Genomic DNA, 19,785 nt, shown 5'->3' with positions numbered 1-19,785 from the left:
TGCGTCCAGTTTGTAATGCGTCCAGTTTGTAATGCGTCCAGTTTGTAATGCGTCCAGTTTATACTGCTTCCAGTTTATACTGCGTCCAGTTTATACTGCGTCCAGTTTATAATGCGTCCAGTTTATAATGCGTCCAGTTTATAATGTGTTAGAAATTCCTGTTTTAATTCACCCTAACCTTGTTTGATATTGTCAGTCTAATCTGAGATGACAATATTGATACTATAGTATTTCACCCTTTAGGATTTATAAAGCTTCACTTCCAATTAAATTATGTTTTAATGTTTTTCTGACCATTTGAAGTGGATTGTTTTTTATTTATTAGGCTGCTTAATGTTGCCGTAAAAGTCATTTAATTTAAATATTCCTAAACTCAGATAAACCAATGCTGTAATAACATAACATACAATTCAGCAAATAACTATTTTAAAATCAGATTTAGGCACGTTGTTGCAGCAGCCAGTCAAAAAGACATAATTTTATATTTTTAGTTGATTATCTGAAAAATACAGAAGTTGAAACAGGTTCATAAACATAAAATAGTATCTTAGAGTAGACACTATACACTAATTTGGGTGGGAGAGGTAAAGCACCCACACCCGCCTCCACCCTTATTTGCCCCACTCAGTGTTGCCAGATAGAGTCAAGGTTTTCCAGCCCAAAAGTTAGTTAAAAACCGCCCCATCACACAACAACCCGTCCTATCTATCCATTCGTCCGTCCGTCTGTCCATCCATGCATCCATCCATCCATCCATGCATGCATACATCCATGCATGCATACATCTATGCATGCATACATACAGATCTATGCATGCATACATACAGATCTATGCATGCATACATACAGATCTATGCATGCATACATACACACACCCTGTAAAGATATATTGGTGTTTATATGTTCATCATTGTGATTAATCAAAATCAGTTAAATGTGAACGTTAGTGTTCTTTATTCAGAAAATCAACACGTCATATTTCAGGAGCTGATCATTATAGACACAGATTAAATGTTCAATATGAATATTTCTATATTTATCACCACAGTAATAGTGTTATACACATTAGTAGTTGTAAACACTAAAAATAATACATGCTGGTTTAGTGCTTACCTTTTAACCTAAACATTTAAGGAGTAAACATTTTTAATAATCACTTTAAAAGTTATAAATGTTGTCTTTTGTGTCATTTTGTTTTACAAATATATTAGTGTGTGTGTGAATGACTGGCATTAACTTAAAACACTTTGTAGAACAGTGCTTTATGAAGTTCAGTTAATTTCCTTGTATCAGTTGACCGGCAGTTCTGCCACATCCAATATGGCGGCCGCTCAGAGTACCGCTGCAACGGGCCAGCCCACTCAACAAGGTGTCTACTAATTGCCTCACCAGTTCTCTGTTGTGAACGCCATGGCAGATGACAATAGCCAATCAGTGATGGAGAAAGGTCAGGGGAGCTTTGCTATGAAATAATGATGAATGATTGTTTGAAATGTATTTAATAGGTTAACTCAAAAACCGCCGATCTGACTCTAAATCCGCCCAAATTATCTCCACCCGCCCAAAGCAATTTTTACCTGCAAAATCAGAATGAAAACCGCCCAATCTGGCAACACTGGGCCCACTCTGGGCCCTTGAGTATGGTTCTTAACCCCCAGCTGCCCACTGGGTGCCTTCACTCCATTCCACAGAGAGGGAGGTGGTAGTTCGGTGATTGGTGGTTGAGTCAGGAAGCACTTGTCATAGAAACAAATAACAAATTTTCATGGGAGTTTGCTCTCTGTGGTAGCTCTGTGTTGTTTTGTGTTGGATATATTGGAGTAATTTAATCAAATCCCAACTAGAAAAAGTAATCTGACATTGGTGACATTTTATGATAAATGTTTCCAAAGGTGGTGGACCATCCTATATGAATCCTTCTAAAATGCTGAAAGGACCCCCCCAAACTGGATGGGTTCGTGGACATCACAAAGGTGGTGGTGGTTACTCCAGAGAGATGCCGAAGTTCATCACTGGTAAAGACACCGTTCTACACATTTCTGCAAACTCACTGCACTGTCATGCACTCAGTTGCACTTTTCTTGTTTCCCAGATTTAAAAAAATGTCTGCTTGAAATTATTCTTTATTTGCTGCAGGTAAAAAGAAGCACACATACTGCTTGATCTTTTAGCTCAACTGCCTTTAACTGGTGTTTTAACAATTTTGTTCAATCTTCTTCAGACAGTCCCCCCAAAAGCGCCTAAAATGCCAGTAAAAGAACATGCCCAAACTAAATTAGATGCTGCTCTTAAACTTTTTGGATTAAATTCATAAGCTTGTTCTTTCTGTAAAAGTAACATTCTGAAATCTGAACCTCAGCAGTCAAAACTACTGGATTAAACAACTTGCTGCACATGGAATGGTGGAAGTATGGACTGGAAAACCAAATGAGGCTATACAATCAAATCTTACCTACTGCCAGTTCAAATTGGGCAGTGGTTAGCTCTGTTGCCTCACAGCAATAAAGTCCTGGTTCAATTCCTGGTTTGGACCTAAGTCTTTCTATGTGGAGTTTACTTATTCTCCTCGTGTTTGTGTGGGTTTTCTTCGAGTACTCTCGTTTCCTCCCACAGTCCTAAATATGCATGTTAGGCTGCCTTCAGAACCAGGCTTTCCTTGCAAAGAGATCTATTGTCTCTCTGGTGAAATAAAGGTTTATAAATGAGTAAATAACAAAATTGATAACGATAGCACAAAAAAGGAAATTATTTTTGTGTGGGTATGTCCATGCATTTTCCAAAGGATCACCTGGAGCCTCCCAACGAATTCCAACATCAAAAAGCTGTAACTTCTCAATGCTTCGACATGCATCAGTGATTGCTCTGATAAAAAATGATATCTGGAGGAATCATGTTCTGTATCAACAGTCACTGTCAGCGTGATTGAAATACAGTTCATGCATAAACAGTCAGAAAATGCACAACAAAGTACCCCCACACAGCTGAAAGACAATAACTTTAACCTTGCTTAAAAGTATGTACATATCCTGTCTGTCTGTCCGTCCGTCCGTCCGTCCGTTGGATATTGCCTCTGGAGAGACCATAGATTGACCCATTAGGCACTCAAAAGGGGAGGACCTATACAGTTTTTTGGACACTAAATTGAAACCACTTATGTGGGCACCTCCCAGTTTTTAATAGTTTTCTGAAGATTTGGAGAGTCACACAGAGTGGAAGTCTAAAATGGCCAAGAACCACAAATGCACCGTCAGATTGAACTTTATTATGTTTAGGGCTGGGTACCTGTCTAAAAAAAATCGGTATCGGTACTGGTGTCGGTCCCTTCACTTCGGTGTTGGTTCCTGGACGTTTTTTTTTTTGGTACCAATTTTGTAATTACTATTAATTCTAACAAGAATAAAATTACGCAACACATTACAGTACAAATCGTGAGTTTTATTTTTTAATTTAGGTATTTCCATTCCAAGCAGGAAATTATTTGTTTATTTTTATGTAAGGAAATTACATAAAAATAAACAAATAATTTCCAGGTCAAAAGAACAGTTTCAAACCAGTGACACTTCAGTGTCTAATGCTCACTGCTACACACTGAGGACCTTTTCACTTCAGTTTTTCTTCAGAAAAATCAACATGTCTGCTTTCTCTGGACACAAACAAGCCCGCTCCTGGCTGATGGTGTCTCCAGCAGTAGAAAATGTTCACTCTGAGGGTGTGGATGATGCTTGTTGCACACACAGATACCTGGTTGTCAGTTTGATAGCACTGGCATATTGTCCCTCACATTCCACCAGCAGGTCACTGGATTCACTGAGGTTAGGGTTGATGCAGACTTCTGTAGCTCTGTATCTCTTCCTGAATCTTCTCTGGGGTTCTCTGGGGTTTAGGGCTCTTATCGTCTCCCTAAATGACATTAGAACAAAACATCAACAGTAACATGGTTGCGTTATTATTGCTCATAAACTATTATCTAGGCTGAGAAATAAAAGTTTAACTGTCAACAATATCCTTTACAGTTTACTTACCTCCACCATGCAGCCTCCACTGTAGAAAAAGGCAGCAAACTTTTAACAACAAAGTTTGTGACTGTCCTGTGGCCCCCACCTCACTTTTCTTTTGTCTGTCATCCTCACATCAGGGTCAGAGGCTCCTGTGAGGAGAACATTAACGGTGAATATTAGGTGAACTGTTCAACAAGCTGACCATGAATGAGCACATTTTTACAAGCTAAGCTTCATCTGTTACTGTCAATCTTTCGTTAGCTTTTGATTTTAGCTAGCTACATAACCATAAAATAAAGCTACACTAATATCTTAAAGTTAACGTTACATGGATTCTAGTTTAATTCACCGCAATGCATGTATTAAGTTGCAGTAATGTTAACAAACGAAAACTTACCAGCTGAAATCCCACACACAGCTCCCTCCTCGGAGTTCTTTGATGAAGAGGAGTCCGGTTGTGGAATGTTGATTCAGGCCGTTCAACACTCACAGGCTGACTTTAACGTTGAGAGGAGGAGGGGGGGAGGCTGCTGTCCTTCTCTCTTGCAGAAAAACACGGAGCGACTTTCTGCTCATAAATTGAAGCTGTTCAACAACACGCGCTGCACACGTGAACCCCGTCTGTGGGCGTAACCAGCACCATAGACATACAAGCTGTACGGCAGCTCTATACAGCTCTGGGTGTAAACACGCCATCTGTTTGCTATATGTCTGCGTTTGACCTGCCGGCATGCAAAAACCACGTGACACGTTACAGCCAATACTGAAACTTGACACAGAAAGAAGAGTGATGTTTCAATCCATACACCGACCGACGCAGTTCGGTCGGTGCCATAAAAGAACCTCGGTTCGGTACTCAGCCCTAATTATGTTTATAATTCAGTCTAACTGCTTTCCTCCTTATAAAGCTGGAGCTTTTGCCAGAGCCAGGGCTGCAGAGGTGCGCGCCATGCTTAAAGCCGTTACCAAGACAACAGCCAGCAGCCACGTGTTTCAAGCTCTGCCCAAACACATGAGGCGACGGGCCATGAGCCACAACACCAACCGTCTTCCTCGCCGACTGAGAGACATGGCCAACAGAATGGTATTATCTACTGTTTCATTTCCATTCTAGATGCTTGTGTCATCACACACTTTATCTCCTGTTCATGCAGAAAATGACCGTTTTTGAGTATTCATCGCTGGCATTTATTTTTTTCCACAGCGGGAGAAGGGCCTCCAGGCCAGCTCAAAGAAGAAAGAACCTGCAAAAAACAAAAGCCGCAAAGCTCGCCGGCGGCACGGAAACCTGCTGCTGGAGTTCAATCGTCGTCAGAGGAAGAACATTTGGCTGGAGACGCACATTTGGCACGCCAAGCGCTTCCACATGGTTAAGAAGTGGGGTTACTGCCTCGGGGACAGACCCACAAGTAAATGTTATCGACCATGCTACAGAGCCATGAGCAGCCACTGCCTCCTACAGGTAACTACACCAAACTAGTTCTTCTTTAGTGGACACGAGAGGACATCATTACTAGCAAACTGTCCTAACCTGTTTGGTTGTGTCTACTCAGGATCTTTCTTATTATTGCTGCATTGAGCTGAAGGGTGAAGAAGACAAGTTGCTGGCTGCTCTGTCACAGCTCACCAACAAGGAGGCAGGTAAATGCAAATATATAATTTTTTTCCTACAGTCTTCTAAAAGCTCTTGTAACTGGTTTCCTTGTACTCTTTGTTTCATTATTTGCCACAGAAAGGCCAAGGTGTGGACCACTAGGCAAATTTTAATGGAACTTGCAGAAAATAATGTTTGAGTGTACATCTTCAACCAATTGAGCTGATTGATTTCAGCTATAAACTAACTAGAGTAAATCTGCACTTGCGTAGCGCTAGCTTAGCTTGGGATGTGTGAGAGAAGCAGAACGCTACGTCTGTAGCATCTTAGTTAGACTTAAAGTCATTGTTTGTGATAAATTGTGTCTCATTAGCAATGTTTACATGGGCATAAGTAATCGGATTAAACGACCGTTCTGAATAAAAATGTGTCATGTAAACGCCCCGTTCGGGCTATTTTTTGTTTATTCAGCGCGATCCGAAAGAATTTGTGATCAGAACGAAACGGGTGGTTTACGCCGATTCATAACTAGTGGTGCACCGATAAATCGGCCCCATTTCCTTAATTTTGGGAAATCGGCCAATACTTGCATGAAACACCGATTTTACCAATTTTTATTTATTTTTTTTTTTTTTTGTGGTTTTAACAACAATTGTCTAAACTTCATTTATATTTCAGAGCATTACCTTTTGGCCAGTTAAAACAAGTTTGTATTGTTTCTAGGATATTGTTCAAGGGTATGTTTTTCAACAAAATAACATTGGAAAATTGAAGGTGCATTGTGACCTTATAACCCCTGACAGTGTCGCTTATAAAACAAAATCGGTATGGGCAGGTCAGACTTTTTAGAAATCGCTGATCGGCCAGAAAATTGCAATCGGTGCACCCCTATTCATAACCCGAACGGTGTCCATGTAAACACTTAATCTGTTCATTTTTTTCCAATCGTGAAAAACTGACCTGCCATGTGCGACCTATGTCATTTCCTCCTGGCTAATGCTAATAATGCTATTAATATTAGCAAAACTGGTCGGTGAGCGACACAACATTTCTTCTAGAAACTTTGAAATAGCTCAAAATGATCTGTATTACCTGTAGCTCAGACAGGGAGTGCAGTAACGTCTCCACCGTCATTAAAACCTGTCGCGGGTCCATTTTGGGCGCTCAGGTTTGTTTACATTCATCACGGAAGTAAACCGGAAGTAGAACTTCTTCTTCGGTGGTTTCACCTGGTGGTGGGTGGGTTAAATGCAGAGACTAATTTCGCCATTGTATGGAAACATACAGTGCTGACATTGTGATGACATTATTATTATTATTATTATTATTATTATTATTATTATTTTAAGGAGAGTTTACCGCTCTGTGCATGTCAGTACTTCTGTTCAAAATCAGGGCCCGCTGCATGTAAACGCTCGTCATGAACAGATTGTGCCCATGTAAACGATGCATTTGAATTATTTAATCTGAAAACATTTCACTCCGGTCAAAGAATTTTGCGCATGTAAACATAGCTAATAATTTCATTATCTTAACCAGAGGCGTGAGATTAAAAAACAGGATGATGAATATATGGACTATTTGAATGAGGTGTCTCTAAAATAGTTACTGACTCAAGTGTTTACTTATGTAGGTAAACATAGATGTTTAACAACCTGTTAAAATACACCAGAATGCAGAAAATGGCATCTACTTTATTCAAAATAAAGGCACAGAACCCCTCCCCCAACACCCACAGTACAGGTGCTAGGTTTGTCACCTTTTTCATCTAGGAATGTGCGATATGGCATAAAATTCATATCACGATATGTATTGTCAAGGGTGGCGATAACGATATATATCACAATATGTTTTTGGTATAAAACTTAATAGGAATTTTAAAGCATAGGGTGTCCTTTTGCCATCATATATTTTGAATAAAAAAAATGCCACTACTAGGTCCAGAGAGTTTTTAAATAATAAACAAATCAAGTATTAGGCTTCTTTCTTGTAGTGCAAAACAGTGCAAAATATATCAAATGTAGTTTTAGCCATATGTTTTAAACTAAAAAATATGTTGTTAACTCTTAACAGTTTCCAGTATTCTCACTTAAGAAATGAACAGCAACAGAGCAGCAACTGAAAACACTTCACCCTCCAACCCTCTAGTGGGCGACTCCTTCTGCTTTAATGGAGAGCTGACACACAATGAGTCTGTGGCTTTGACCAGAGGGTCTCGCAGTAAAATCACACAACACAGCGTTCTTATCACAGATCAGAGAACAGGTTCCTCTAAAACTGACCAACGCTTACTTTAACTTTCGACCGAGACAAAAACAAAAAAAAAAACAACTTTCGACGGAACTCAGCGTTTTGCACATGCGTCTGAATACGGCAAATCTACGGCAAGCTGGCTGTAGTTAGCTTGTAGCTTCGCTACTTAGCTCTCGAAGAAAATACTTTAATGCCACTTGCGCACAGTTTTCAACTAAAAAAAGTAACGATTAAATCTGACTGCTCTGATTTTACACTTGAACACCACTTCACACAGTTTTCAACTAAAAAAAGTAACGGTTAAACTGACAACTCTGATTTTACATCAGATGCAGCATTACTGCGGTTAGCCGGTAGAAGACAGATATCTATATCGTAGGATAAATTTCTATCGTTTCTACCATGTACTGTATATATATCGCGCATTCCTATTTTCATCCCATATGAGTTGCAGGCATGAACATAGCTTTAAGTCAGTTTTACAGATACTGAACTGAAAGTGGTGTGGCTGTAGATGAGTGATTCACAACACGTACTCTGAGCGTGACGTCTTGCTGTATTACATGAGGTTGCATGTGTGATTTTCAATGTTTGACCAAAACCGCTGCAGCTCCATCATTTCTCAACATAACATGAACTTGGTTTTAAACTGGTATGAAAGGCAAGGCAGCAAGTGATGCCCCCCCCCCCCCACACACACACACACACAAAAGGTTTTTTTTGTTGTAAGAATGTTTTTTTCATTGTGGAGTTAAAAGCTGTGGTTTGTTTTCAGGTCCTACTTTTGCTGCAGGCCTGTGTCTGTCAGGTTGCAGACAGGGCAGTGTTACAGTGTACAGAGCAGGACTGTACCCCTCTCAGCCCCTGGGCCCTGTCACCTTTCTCTGGAGGCCACAAACACAAGGTGCAACTCACCGGCAGCTGTGGATTTGGGCTCATCCCACTCTGAAGCAGGTACGGTGGATTTTAAAGGTGCATTAAATTGTTTAAAAATGTAGCATGAGTTGGTATACATGAAATCTCAATTTTCAGGAATGTGTTTATTTTTTTAAATCCAGGATCTTCTCCCAGAATTACAAAGCGTGTGCCAGTGTCATGAGGCTGTGGTTCCCCCAGTTGTACCAGAGGTTCCAGATGCAGAGGTGAATGATGCCCCACAGCCAGAGTCAAAGCCTGAAAACACGTCTGAAGAAAAGCTGAAACGTGGAACCAAAAGGAAGAGGAGCTCTAAGGGCACCAGTGAGCCTACTGTGAAGAAGATTCTGGGAAATGGAACCAGATTACCTGGCACTCCAGTGACCTGGAAGTCCTGCTCAACTGGGATTGTTATAAAGTTAGTGAAGTGTTTAAAATTTTGTCTGGAAAATAAAGTTTGCACAACTTATTTTTCCTGTGTACAATGATGAATGGTTTTAACTTGCGTTGTAACTTTTTTTGCAGTGATCTCACAATGGAGATTGTACGTTATCGCCTGATTGGGCCTCAGTCCCATTCTGTGCTGACTGACACTTTAGAAGCAGCCACAGTCTGTCATGTAAGCAATGTGTTTTCAGCTTGATCAGCCTCTGAAATCAACTAAAACTCTTGAGTAATTGTATAAATTACTTTTTATAAGGAACTGACTCAGTCCCAGTCCTCCCCCCTCTGGTGGCCTCAGCACTGCACAGATGAGAACAAAATGAGCCTGCATCACCAACAAGCAGACGTTTTTCACCTACTGAAAGGTTTTCCTTTTTGTTTGTGTTTGGCTTATTTTGCCAGCTTGTTGACTGTGTGCTTATGCTTGTTGTTTTCTAATTCATCCAGGCATCTTTTCAACTGGAGAGCTCCCCCCAGGCGTAGTGCTGGGCCTGACTGTGGACGACCCCAGGCTGACTTTACCCAGAAAGAAGTGCAAAGTTTTGCCGTGTGTAAGCCAGGCTCAAGGTAAAATCTGTCTTTCTGGAAACGGTGAAATAAAATACATTTTAATCAGTTTTTAAGACTGTATGGAAACATCACATCCTCATTTGCTAATAGAAAACTGACCAATAAAACTCGAGCCTATCCCAGAGTCAGTGTGTTGCTCCAGCTTGAAGTTGTTTCAGTGAGTACACATCTGGTTCTGTGCTCCGGGGGGCCTCTGCCTGACCATGCAGATGTTCCAGGTTCGATTCCTGGCAGGACCCTGTACTCCAAACACAACCTCAGGGACTGACAGCAGCTGATTCAATATATTCATTACATGCCACTTGGTATAGTATGAGAATCTGTCCATCCTGTGAGCTTTACAGAAAACCAAGACAGACCTAATCTGGACAAAAAAAGACATTCCCGCGTCAAAATCAGAAACTCACTTTGGAAACTTGCTGCAGTAAATATTGTTTCACTTGGCAACAAGTTATTTAACCCCAACAGATGCAGTGAGTAGCCTGGAGGTGTCGAGGTCCAAACGAAGGCTCAGAGGGACAGAGCTTTTCTCTTTCTGCTCCAAAATTAAGAAACAATCTCCCTCCTCATCAGACAAGCCCCTTCACTGTCCACTTCTAACACTCTTTTTAAAAGGCATTTTTATTCCCTGGGTTTGACACAGCCAGAGACTTACTGTGATGTATTTTTACTAGTTTTTATTGGTCTTTCCGTTTTAACTGTTGAATTTTTTTTTGTTGTTTTCTTGATTTTACATGTACAGCACTTTCTTACATCTGTGGTTGTTTTAAATTCCTTTATAAATAAAGAAGCAGTAGTAGTAGTAGTACTATAAGTAGTACAAGCAATAGTAGCAGCAGCAGCTTCTCATTCCTTAATCACCATTGTAAGCAAAGCAGCAGATGACGAGATGTTCCCATCATGCCTAGTGAACACATCAGTGGGGGCCTTGTAGAGATCTGGTCACATCATTTGTTAGAAGTTCAGCATGTTTAGCCCCAAACAGGAGGTCAGCTGTGTATCTAAACTAAACTAAATAAACAGGTTTAATCCCAGGACTCAATGGGTTCAGGTAATGAGAGTTAAGCTTTACAAAATTTAGACAAATGGACATTAAACACACAATTCAGTAATACAGATGTTTAAATATATAAAAAAACAAACTTTTGACTTGTACATGTTTACACTGTGCAGGTTTTTATTCAAATCCTCATAGTCAGGTTTACACATTTCTGTTTTGCTTTTGTTGACCTGCTATAATACAAATATCACAAGCTTTCTGAATGCATCTATAAAAGTGTCATCGTTAGGCACAACTTGCACCTGTGAACAACGTTCTGCATGAGTGCTCTGTCTGGACTAATTTTTATTATTAATGGCCATAACTTCACTTTCTAATCTGATGTATGAAACGAGCTTGTGCACCTGCAAGGCTCAGAATAAAGAGACCTAGATTTAAAATGAGGAATATTATGCTGTCAACCACGGGCAAGAATATGTAACTTCAGACAAAGCAGCCTCACAAGATTACATAACCTTGTTTTTTTTAAAAACACAAATGCATATTATAGATATAAAAAAATTGGGCCATTTGCTGGATTTGTGATACTAGTAAGGCTGAGTAAACTGATGTGCACATTTGTGTGGCGTGTGTTTTCAGAGGGTGATGAGAAGAGGAGGGAGCTGATGTTGAGAGGAGTCCCAGCACCATGCTGTCAGAGTTTTCTGTGGGAGGAGTCTGTTCGTGACAACGTCACAGACAACAAGATATCTGAGCAGGTACCATTAAAAATGACGCAACAAAAATTAACTTTTTTTTTCCATGACCATCTCTGGCTTTCCTTGGGGCTGCTCCATTTCTGAAACTGTGCACTCAAAGCTTGAAAGTTGCTTTTCCCTGAAGCATTTTTCTGTGTACTGTCTGAAGAATTTGAACCATATGAGGAGTGACATGCTGGTGCCTGGCTCCAGGCTGAGCCCCACCCCCCCACAGGGCCGAGTTCCCATTTTACTGGTCCATCAGCCTGGAAAGCAACTGGGAAATGAGATGAGCTCCTGGGGTGCTGGATGGGACCTGCTCCTTCCAAAGGGCTGGGGCATGGCCTTCTGGGTCCCACTGGTAGGTACCAAAGACTAACACCAATGTTTTGTTTCCTCATCCCAGGAGGTCAGGAACAGTTCAGCTTCATTCACTGGAGCAGTCAATAGTTTTTTATGCGCTGCAAGGCTTGGCTCCTGTAAGTGTTGTTTTAGTTTGGATAGTCTAAGATAAGATAAATAAATATTTTGCTGCAGATTAAAATAAATTTGACCGTATGTGGTGGTTCTGGAGAGTAGGTTTTACGTAGGTAGTCCACCCTATTTCTTATACACTGAAGTATTCTTCAACAGTAGATGGATGTTTAATGATCAACTAAAATGCTTAATTGCTGGAAAATTTAGAAATGTACGCAGTAACATTCATGTATTTAGTTTTTATTTTTATTTTTTATTTTTACAGCCAATTTAGCTTTGCAAGTACTTTAGTTCCCAAAACTATGCTGCATGCACCTATCAAACCTGCAGCCAACACCCTGATGGTACCTAATCATATATTAGTTACAGGGATGAGAGTTCTCTGTCGCTACAACAAATTTCTGTCATTTGTGATAAGGGGGAAAAACATGTGTGTTTTGTTGTGGCCTTGTTAAATCCATCCAGTCTAATAATGATACAGAGATTGAACTGATGCTGCTTTCAACAGATAAAGAGAACCAGAGCCACAGTTTGAGCCAATCAGAGCACAGCATGTCATGCTGTCTGATACACAGTGCACCCAGAGCAGTGTTCCCAACTTATGGCGCTTTGCCACTGTTTTATTTCTCTGTGCTGCACAATATGGCACCAGTTAAGGCCTCCCCACTGTCGGGATCTGTCCCGCTCAGCCCGGTTTATGGGACCACCTTGTTTGTGGTTCCAAGTGGACTGCTCCAAGGTGATGATTTTGATGTAATCAAATCTTCGAAATCGATCTTCGAAAAGTTGCAGGCTAGATCCCCTGGACCGACAACATTCAATGTGGGTGACAAAGGTGAAGCACCCACACCTGCCTCCACCCTCATCTGTCCCACACTGACCTCCACCCTCTGATTCCCCAGACACCCTAGATAGCAGCTCTGCTCCACACAGAGGGCTGTGGTAGCTTGGTGGTCTGTGGTTGTCAGGAAGGATATCCAGCTTAAAAACAATTGCTGTTTCTTTGTGGGAATTAGTTCAGTGTGGCGACCCCTGAAGAAGGGAGCAGCAGAAAGAAGAAAGAAAAAAGTAAATCTGTCTATTTAAAGTCTACATGATATTTTCGTAATAACAAGATGTTGTTTGGGGTAGGGGGCAGGGTAGGGCTGGACGATATGGCCAAAACTTTTATCACGACATCTTAAAAAAGTTAAATCTGGTCCTCTGGACATTCAAGAATTCTTGAATGTCCAGAGGACCAGATTTAACTTTTTTAGATTTTTCTACCTGGATTATTGAGCATGCATCAGGATATTTTATCACGATATATTTCTTAATTTTGGTCGATAACGATATAATTCGATATCGATATAAACAATATAAAAGCCTCAGAAAAACTACAAAACTATACAAATAAATTAATGTTCACCTTTTATTTGTATTTAGCCTTCAAAAACATTGAAATCACTGTCAAATAAACATAAAATTCTCAATTTTGTCAATATTAATAGTTTTAACTTTAAACAACAACTTTAAAATTGACAGCATTGAAATTCGTTGTTAATGAAATAAAATTTTTGGGTGTCGTTACTGATGAGAAGCTGACATGGAAATCTCATGTAAAATACTTAAAAATAAAAATAACAATCATTTGCATTACTGTATAAAGTAAAATAGTTTTGAATGACAAAGCTTTGTATATATTGTAGAATGTAATGATTGTTCCCTATTTAATCTACTGTATTGAAGTTTGGGGAAAAGCAAGTAAAACAATTACAAACCCTATTTTTATTTTACAAAAAAGAGCTATAAGAATTATTAGTATTATGAAGCGCTATGGTCACCCAACAAATATATTATTTCATCAATTGAAATTATTAAAATGTTATGATTTGGTTGAATATAGTATTTTACAAGTCATGTATAAAGCTCATAAAAATATTAGCCCCAAATATTCAATTAAAATTTGTAAAAAATAAATATAAAAAAAGGAGAGTCAATATAACTTAAAGGAATGTAAATGTTTGTAAAACCTCCATTTAGAACTAGTGTGAAGGAGCTGTGTTGTAATTCAGGGAACAGGATTATGGAATTGTCTTGATATCACCATAAACATTTCTAAAACAATTTATATGTTTAAAAAATGATAGTTAAAGTTGTTGGGAAGGTTTAGGACCAGGTGAAGGATACCTGAAGTTTTTTTTTGTTTTCAGTTTGGAGATTGTTCAAGTCAAGGTTGTTGTTTGTTTGTAGTTATTTTGTATTTTTTAAATAAGGGGCAGATAAGAATCATTTTCTTCTTTCTGCAACCTTTTCATTCAATGTTTTTTTTTTCTTTGATGAATTTGTTTTATTGTAAATGAATGAATAAATGATAAAAAAAAAAAAAAAACATGCAGTGATGGGGGAGTTTCAGGGACACGTTGGCTCAAACTTTTATTGTGCTTCATCTTGTGACTCATCATCTTCTGTCAAGTGGAACATGTTAGATGTTCCAACCGCTAGTTAGAACGACTCTCCGTCACATTTTGCAGCACACTGACTAAAACCTGCAGTTTATTGGATCTTAGAAAGCCGAACCAATTCCAAACCAGCAAATTAGTCTTTTCTCTCTTATCAGTGATGTCATCTGCTTCTCTTCGCTTGTGAAAGCTTGTTCAGTCACATTCTGACGATCATGGGCACTCATTTTGAAGAGAAAACAACGCGCATTGGAGATTAGCCTAGCTTAGCCTGCTACTGCTAACGCCTTCTGGACTCGAGCTCTGCGTAACATTATGTCACCACGCACTTACGTAGTTGTGTCGCACCTTTTTCAGTCTGGGTGGAAACTGAAGTGGCCGCTTCAACCCGAACAGAAAACGCTGTAATCCTATCGAAATATCGAAAATGTGCTTAAAATTTATATCATCGTTATTGAATAAAAGTATATCGCGAGATATATCGATATCGAATTATTGTCTAGCTCTAGGGCAGGGTGGTGTTTTGGTTTTGTAGGCAGGGCGCTTGGTTTTGTTGACAGGGCAGGGCACCCTGCTTGTATAATGATAGGGGACACACAGCAGTTTAAAAAGGCTGCTGTGAAACATTTTTAGTTATTTTTTTATTTTTTTATTTTAGAAAAAGGTGTGAATTTAGTGCTGGGAGGTGCAGAACTCTGCACCATGTTTTGATACATCGTCCATGGTTTGATACATCGTCCATGTTTTGATATATCGTCCATGGTTTGATACATCGTCCATGTTTTGATATATCGTCCATGGTTTGATATATCGTCCATGTTTTGATACATCGTCCATGGTTTGATATATCGTCCATGGTTTGCTATATCGTCCATGGTTTGATATATCGTCCATGGTTTGATATACCGTCCATGTTTTGATATATCGTCCATGTTTTGATATATCGTCCATGTTTTGATATATCGTCCATGGTTTGATACATCGTCCATGTTTTGATACATCGTCCATGTTTTGATACATCGTCCATGGTTTGATACATCGTCCATGGTTTGATACATCGTCCATGGTTTGATAAATCGTCCATGGTTTGATAAATCGTCCATGTTTTGATACATCGTCCATGTTTTGATACATCGTCCATGTTTTGATACATCGTCCATGGTTTGCTATATCGTCCATGGTTTGATATATCGTCCATGATTTGATACATCGTCCATGATTTGATACATCGTCCATGTTTTGATACATCGTCCATGTTTTGATACATCGTCCATGGTTTGCTATATCGTCCATGGTTTGATATATCGTCCATGATTTGATACATCGTCCATGTTTTGATACATCGTCCATGTTTTGATACATCGTCCATGGTTTGATACATCGTCCATGGTTTGATACATCGTCCATGTTTTGATACATCGTCCATGTTTAGATATACTGTCCATGTTTTGATATACCGTCTATGTTTTTGGATGTTTTCCTTCGGCCATGTGCCGTGAACCTTCACATTTAAGTTTGCCTTAAGTTTTATAAAAGTCTAACTCCTTCTCTGCCTTGTTGGTCCCCTCCCTCAGGTGTACAGAGGAGTGCGTGTGGCTGGGCTTCACATGAGTTTAAAACACTCCCAAAATAAAGCTGTTCCTCACTTCCCCCATGACTATCCTGACTGTCCTGCAGGCGTTCGCTTTCAGGACGAGCAGGAGGCTGAGTTCTTGGACAAATTCAAACGGTCAGCAGAAGATTGATTTGGGTGTACATCAAAATGTCAATGCTGCCTGAATTGTTTGTAGAAGATGCTAAAGAATTGTTTTCAGAGGAATCTTGTGCTGCCAAAGGTTTTGTCTACCTTGCAATATTCAGATTTTTGGAGATATAAGCTTATAGATAATCTGAAGGATTTACTTGGATCTTGTATATCTTTCTGAAATGTTTCCTAGTTATAAATAGTTACCTTCTGGCATATAAAATAATGCTTTCTAGTTAAAAAAAAAAAGTTATAATGAATCTGCAGTGAAACTACTAATACAGTCTAGCTGTATGAACCTCTTTAAGGAAAAGATTACGATCACTAATCTGCAGCTTTAACTCCTCAGATTGTAATAAGGTCAGTTTTTTTTTTTTTTTAGATTTTATTGTAAAGAGGTTCTTTAGACTCCAGGTAATGTCAAAAAAGTGGATTATTTTGTTCAAATTCTGCTCCTGGACTCAGATGTGATGTGCAACCAACAATGGCAGAGTTTCTCCATCAGCTTGACAGGATGTGATCTTTTAACCTCTCCCTCAGGCGTCCACCAGCCAAAAGGACCAATTACATTAAACATGGCTGTCTGGCTCCTTTCCGTTGCCCTTGGCAACAGCTGGCAGAGGAGTGGGAACTCCTTATTAAAGAGGATGGGCAGATACAAAGCACAACAAAAACAGATGCTTTGGTAGAGGAGATGACATCACAACAAAACATCGCCATGACTAAAACTCCGAGCTGTTTTACTGTTCTCAGGTAAATATTTGTCTTTTTATCGTTCATGAAAATCAGCAGGCATCAATATATACATTAAATACCCCCTGCAGGGTCTTCAGTCGCTTTTCAACCTTTAATATTTTACATATTTTGAACAGATTTCAATGAAACTGTCAGAAAATATTTGGTGGATGTGCATTTACAAAAGATTAACGTGGAGCCAACTCTATTCAAAATGGCTACCACAGCTAACTGGTATTAGAAAAGAATAAAATAGTTACAACTTAGTCGGTTTTAAAGATTTTGAACTGAAATGTGGTGTATTAGTGGTTGAGCAATACCTCCAACACAGAGTTAGAGCACAACACAATGTGCAGTATTTTACTTACAACTTTGGCATTAAGGGTTCATGTCAACCCTGTCTGTTAGCAAAATATCCCATCATGCATTGGACAACTTTAATCAACTTTAGAAAGATGGCAACTGCAACTAATTAAAATTAGACAATACAAAAATGATTTGTTCAGTTTATGTGGTAGTACCTGAGAGTCATTTACAACATGTACTCTGAGGATGACATCTCATGAGACTGCACATACTGTTTTTTTTCAGGTTTTGATCAAAACAGCTACAACTCCATCTTCTCATCACAACTTGACCTTAGTTTAAAACTTTGATATTAAAGGCAGTGGGCGGTATGCATTCCTGTTTTCATTTTAATAATGCTGCAGACTTTGAAAATTCTTGGGAGCTGAATATGCCTCACTTTACAGGTCTTGGACCGAAGCCATCGCTTTTATGTTTGTTTTTGGTGCCCGTTGTGGAGCGAAAAGGGGGATTTGGAAATGCTGTCCGTGCTGTGAGTGCGATAACTTGAAAATAAGCAACAAACTAATTATGGCGTTTCCCTTACCATTATCCTAGGAGGGTGCCCCACCCTGTCAACAGAACCGAGCGACACACCTATCAAATCCCCCCACTCCCCACTCTGCTCTGCCACTTCCACACAGGGAGCGGAGACCGTAGAAGCTCAGCTCAGACTCCAAACCGAGCGCAATACAAAGTTAGCATTCCTCTATCCCTCTTTACACATCACCCCACTGACAACTGCCGCCACTAACGTAGCGCTAAGCTAGCATGCAATACAGATGTAGTGTTCTGCTTCTCTTTCAAAATCCCCCCTCCTCCACCATCGACAAAACCCCCCAAAGAGACGAGCGCCCTCCCAATCTAAGTGACCTAGAGGGAAGCACTGATATTTGTTTATGCACACCTGCCACAACTATCATTTGGCAAAAGTATAACTTCCTGAAATTATTGGGGTGGTCGTTAGGGTGGCCATAGATAGGATAGCCAAGGCCACCATTGACCACCCTTTGGCTCCATCATTGCACTTGATAACAGGGCTATTCAACTAAACACCAGCACAGCTTTTAACAACATTGTTGAGTTTCTCCAGTTTATTTACCTTTCACCAGAACGTCTGATGAAAATACCTGAAGTACATCCAGCCTGCCACAGCAGCAATACATCACACATTATCAGAGGAAGTGCACCATCCGTCCTCATGAAACCTCATAAGCTTTAAGTAATGGGAGTTACTTCACAAGGAAACATTTGATTCTCAGTCCACTGGTTGTTTTTATTGTCAGCATAAGGAATTATAGAATGTGTATCTCTGTCAGGCGTCTAATGAGGAAGATGAAAATGTATTTTTTATCCTCCGTGGTGATCACCTGTTCTAAGTGGATACTATGTTTTATGTTTCACCTCTCAGGAACAGGAAGTCTCTGAGGCTTCTGTCTGCTTGGTGCAGACCCACGACATCAAAAGGACAGAGGCTGTGTCGTGCTGTGAAGGTGCCCCCCCTCAGCCGGCCTGCGGCGACAGCTTTCCTTGCAGCTCATGGGTCGAGTCTGGTGTGGGTGCGCCTGTCGCTGTTCTCCAAAGGAAAACCGGAAATCCATGCCATGGTGTGTGTACCGAATGCAGAAGACCTGAAACTGCTTGTCAGGAACCCAGTAGATGGAGATCCCCAGGAGCTTCCACATAGAGACCATTTTAAAAGCAGAATCAAACGTCAGAAGAAAGGCTCCAAGAAAACAGCTACCTGCTCTTTATCTACTCATGAGCCTGAAGGCAAAGACCTTCTGTCTGCTCCGCTCACATCCACAGCTCCCCAGTCTTCCTCAGACCTGATCTTTGGGCTGTGGCCTGATCCTCTGCCAAGTGTCACGTCTCACTGCTCTCGGGTGACTCTGGGCTGGGTGACTCAGGGGGACTTCTCACTGTCTGCAGGATGTGGGGAGGCTCTCGGCTTTGTTAGTGTCACAGGTCTCCTCCACACCCTGCTCCAGCAGGCAGACGAACACAGAGGAACGCTGCTGATGCGCAACCCCAACTCCCTGCGCTACCGCCTCACTAAGGCCAACATCGAGGTGTGATCCAAACACACCGACCTGTACAAACTGGAGCCTAAAACTGCAGCAGCTTGAACATGCAGCCAGTCGAGTCACTTCAAGTTTAATCTAAAACTTGTGCCTTTGATGACGACGTGCCCAAAACCAACACACCTGGTACTTTTTTCACTTGTACACATCCTCATTGTTTCAGCTGTTCCGTTTGTACATGCAGAATTGTTCTACGGTAGCATCTTACTGGGCTGTTTGCCTAATCCGCGAGTCGTAATTACAAGAAAATGGGCACATTGTTTTAGTAGTGTTTGCACTCATGATTAGCCATGTCTGTTTTCTGCAGCCAACCTTTTCAAAGGACCTATTTTCAGGTGCTTGCATTGAGAAGCTGTATTGTAGGCCAATCACAGTATTTTGTTGCCCACATCATATACCCCCCCCCCCCCCGTTCTTTTTGGAGACTCTTGTGAAAGCTGTTCAACTA

At 40.3% G+C, this 19,785-nt stretch overlaps 1 protein-coding gene across 1 annotated transcript in view; it reads left to right on the top strand.

Moving 5' to 3' along the window:
* pop1 (POP1 homolog, ribonuclease P/MRP subunit) overlaps positions 1 to 19,494 on the top strand; it is a 20,366-nt gene extending 872 nt beyond the window's left edge. The window contains exons 3-16 of the mRNA XM_037677134.1: positions 1,893 to 2,015; positions 4,907 to 5,082; positions 5,203 to 5,460; positions 5,552 to 5,639; positions 8,621 to 8,799; positions 8,904 to 9,178; positions 9,286 to 9,379; positions 9,461 to 9,569; positions 9,652 to 9,771; positions 11,414 to 11,532; positions 11,681 to 11,872; positions 16,004 to 16,158; positions 16,714 to 16,926; positions 18,665 to 19,494. Coding sequence (XP_037533062.1) covers positions 1,893 to 2,015; positions 4,907 to 5,082; positions 5,203 to 5,460; positions 5,552 to 5,639; positions 8,621 to 8,799; positions 8,904 to 9,178; positions 9,286 to 9,379; positions 9,461 to 9,569; positions 9,652 to 9,771; positions 11,414 to 11,532; positions 11,681 to 11,872; positions 16,004 to 16,158; positions 16,714 to 16,926; positions 18,665 to 19,331 — 2,768 coding nt within the window. The 3' untranslated portion in view covers positions 19,332 to 19,494. The remainder of the gene's footprint in view (positions 1 to 1,892; positions 2,016 to 4,906; positions 5,083 to 5,202; positions 5,461 to 5,551; positions 5,640 to 8,620; positions 8,800 to 8,903; positions 9,179 to 9,285; positions 9,380 to 9,460; positions 9,570 to 9,651; positions 9,772 to 11,413; positions 11,533 to 11,680; positions 11,873 to 16,003; positions 16,159 to 16,713; positions 16,927 to 18,664) is intronic.
* Positions 19,495 to 19,785: the final 291 nt, after the last annotated feature.

The sequence above is a fragment of the Nematolebias whitei genome, chromosome 5 (assembly GCF_014905685.2).
Source record: "Nematolebias whitei isolate Nwh7 chromosome 5, NemWhi1, whole genome shotgun sequence".
Lineage (NCBI taxonomy): Eukaryota > Metazoa > Chordata > Actinopteri > Cyprinodontiformes > Rivulidae > Nematolebias > Nematolebias whitei.
This window is presented reverse-complemented; position numbering and strand designations above follow the sequence as displayed.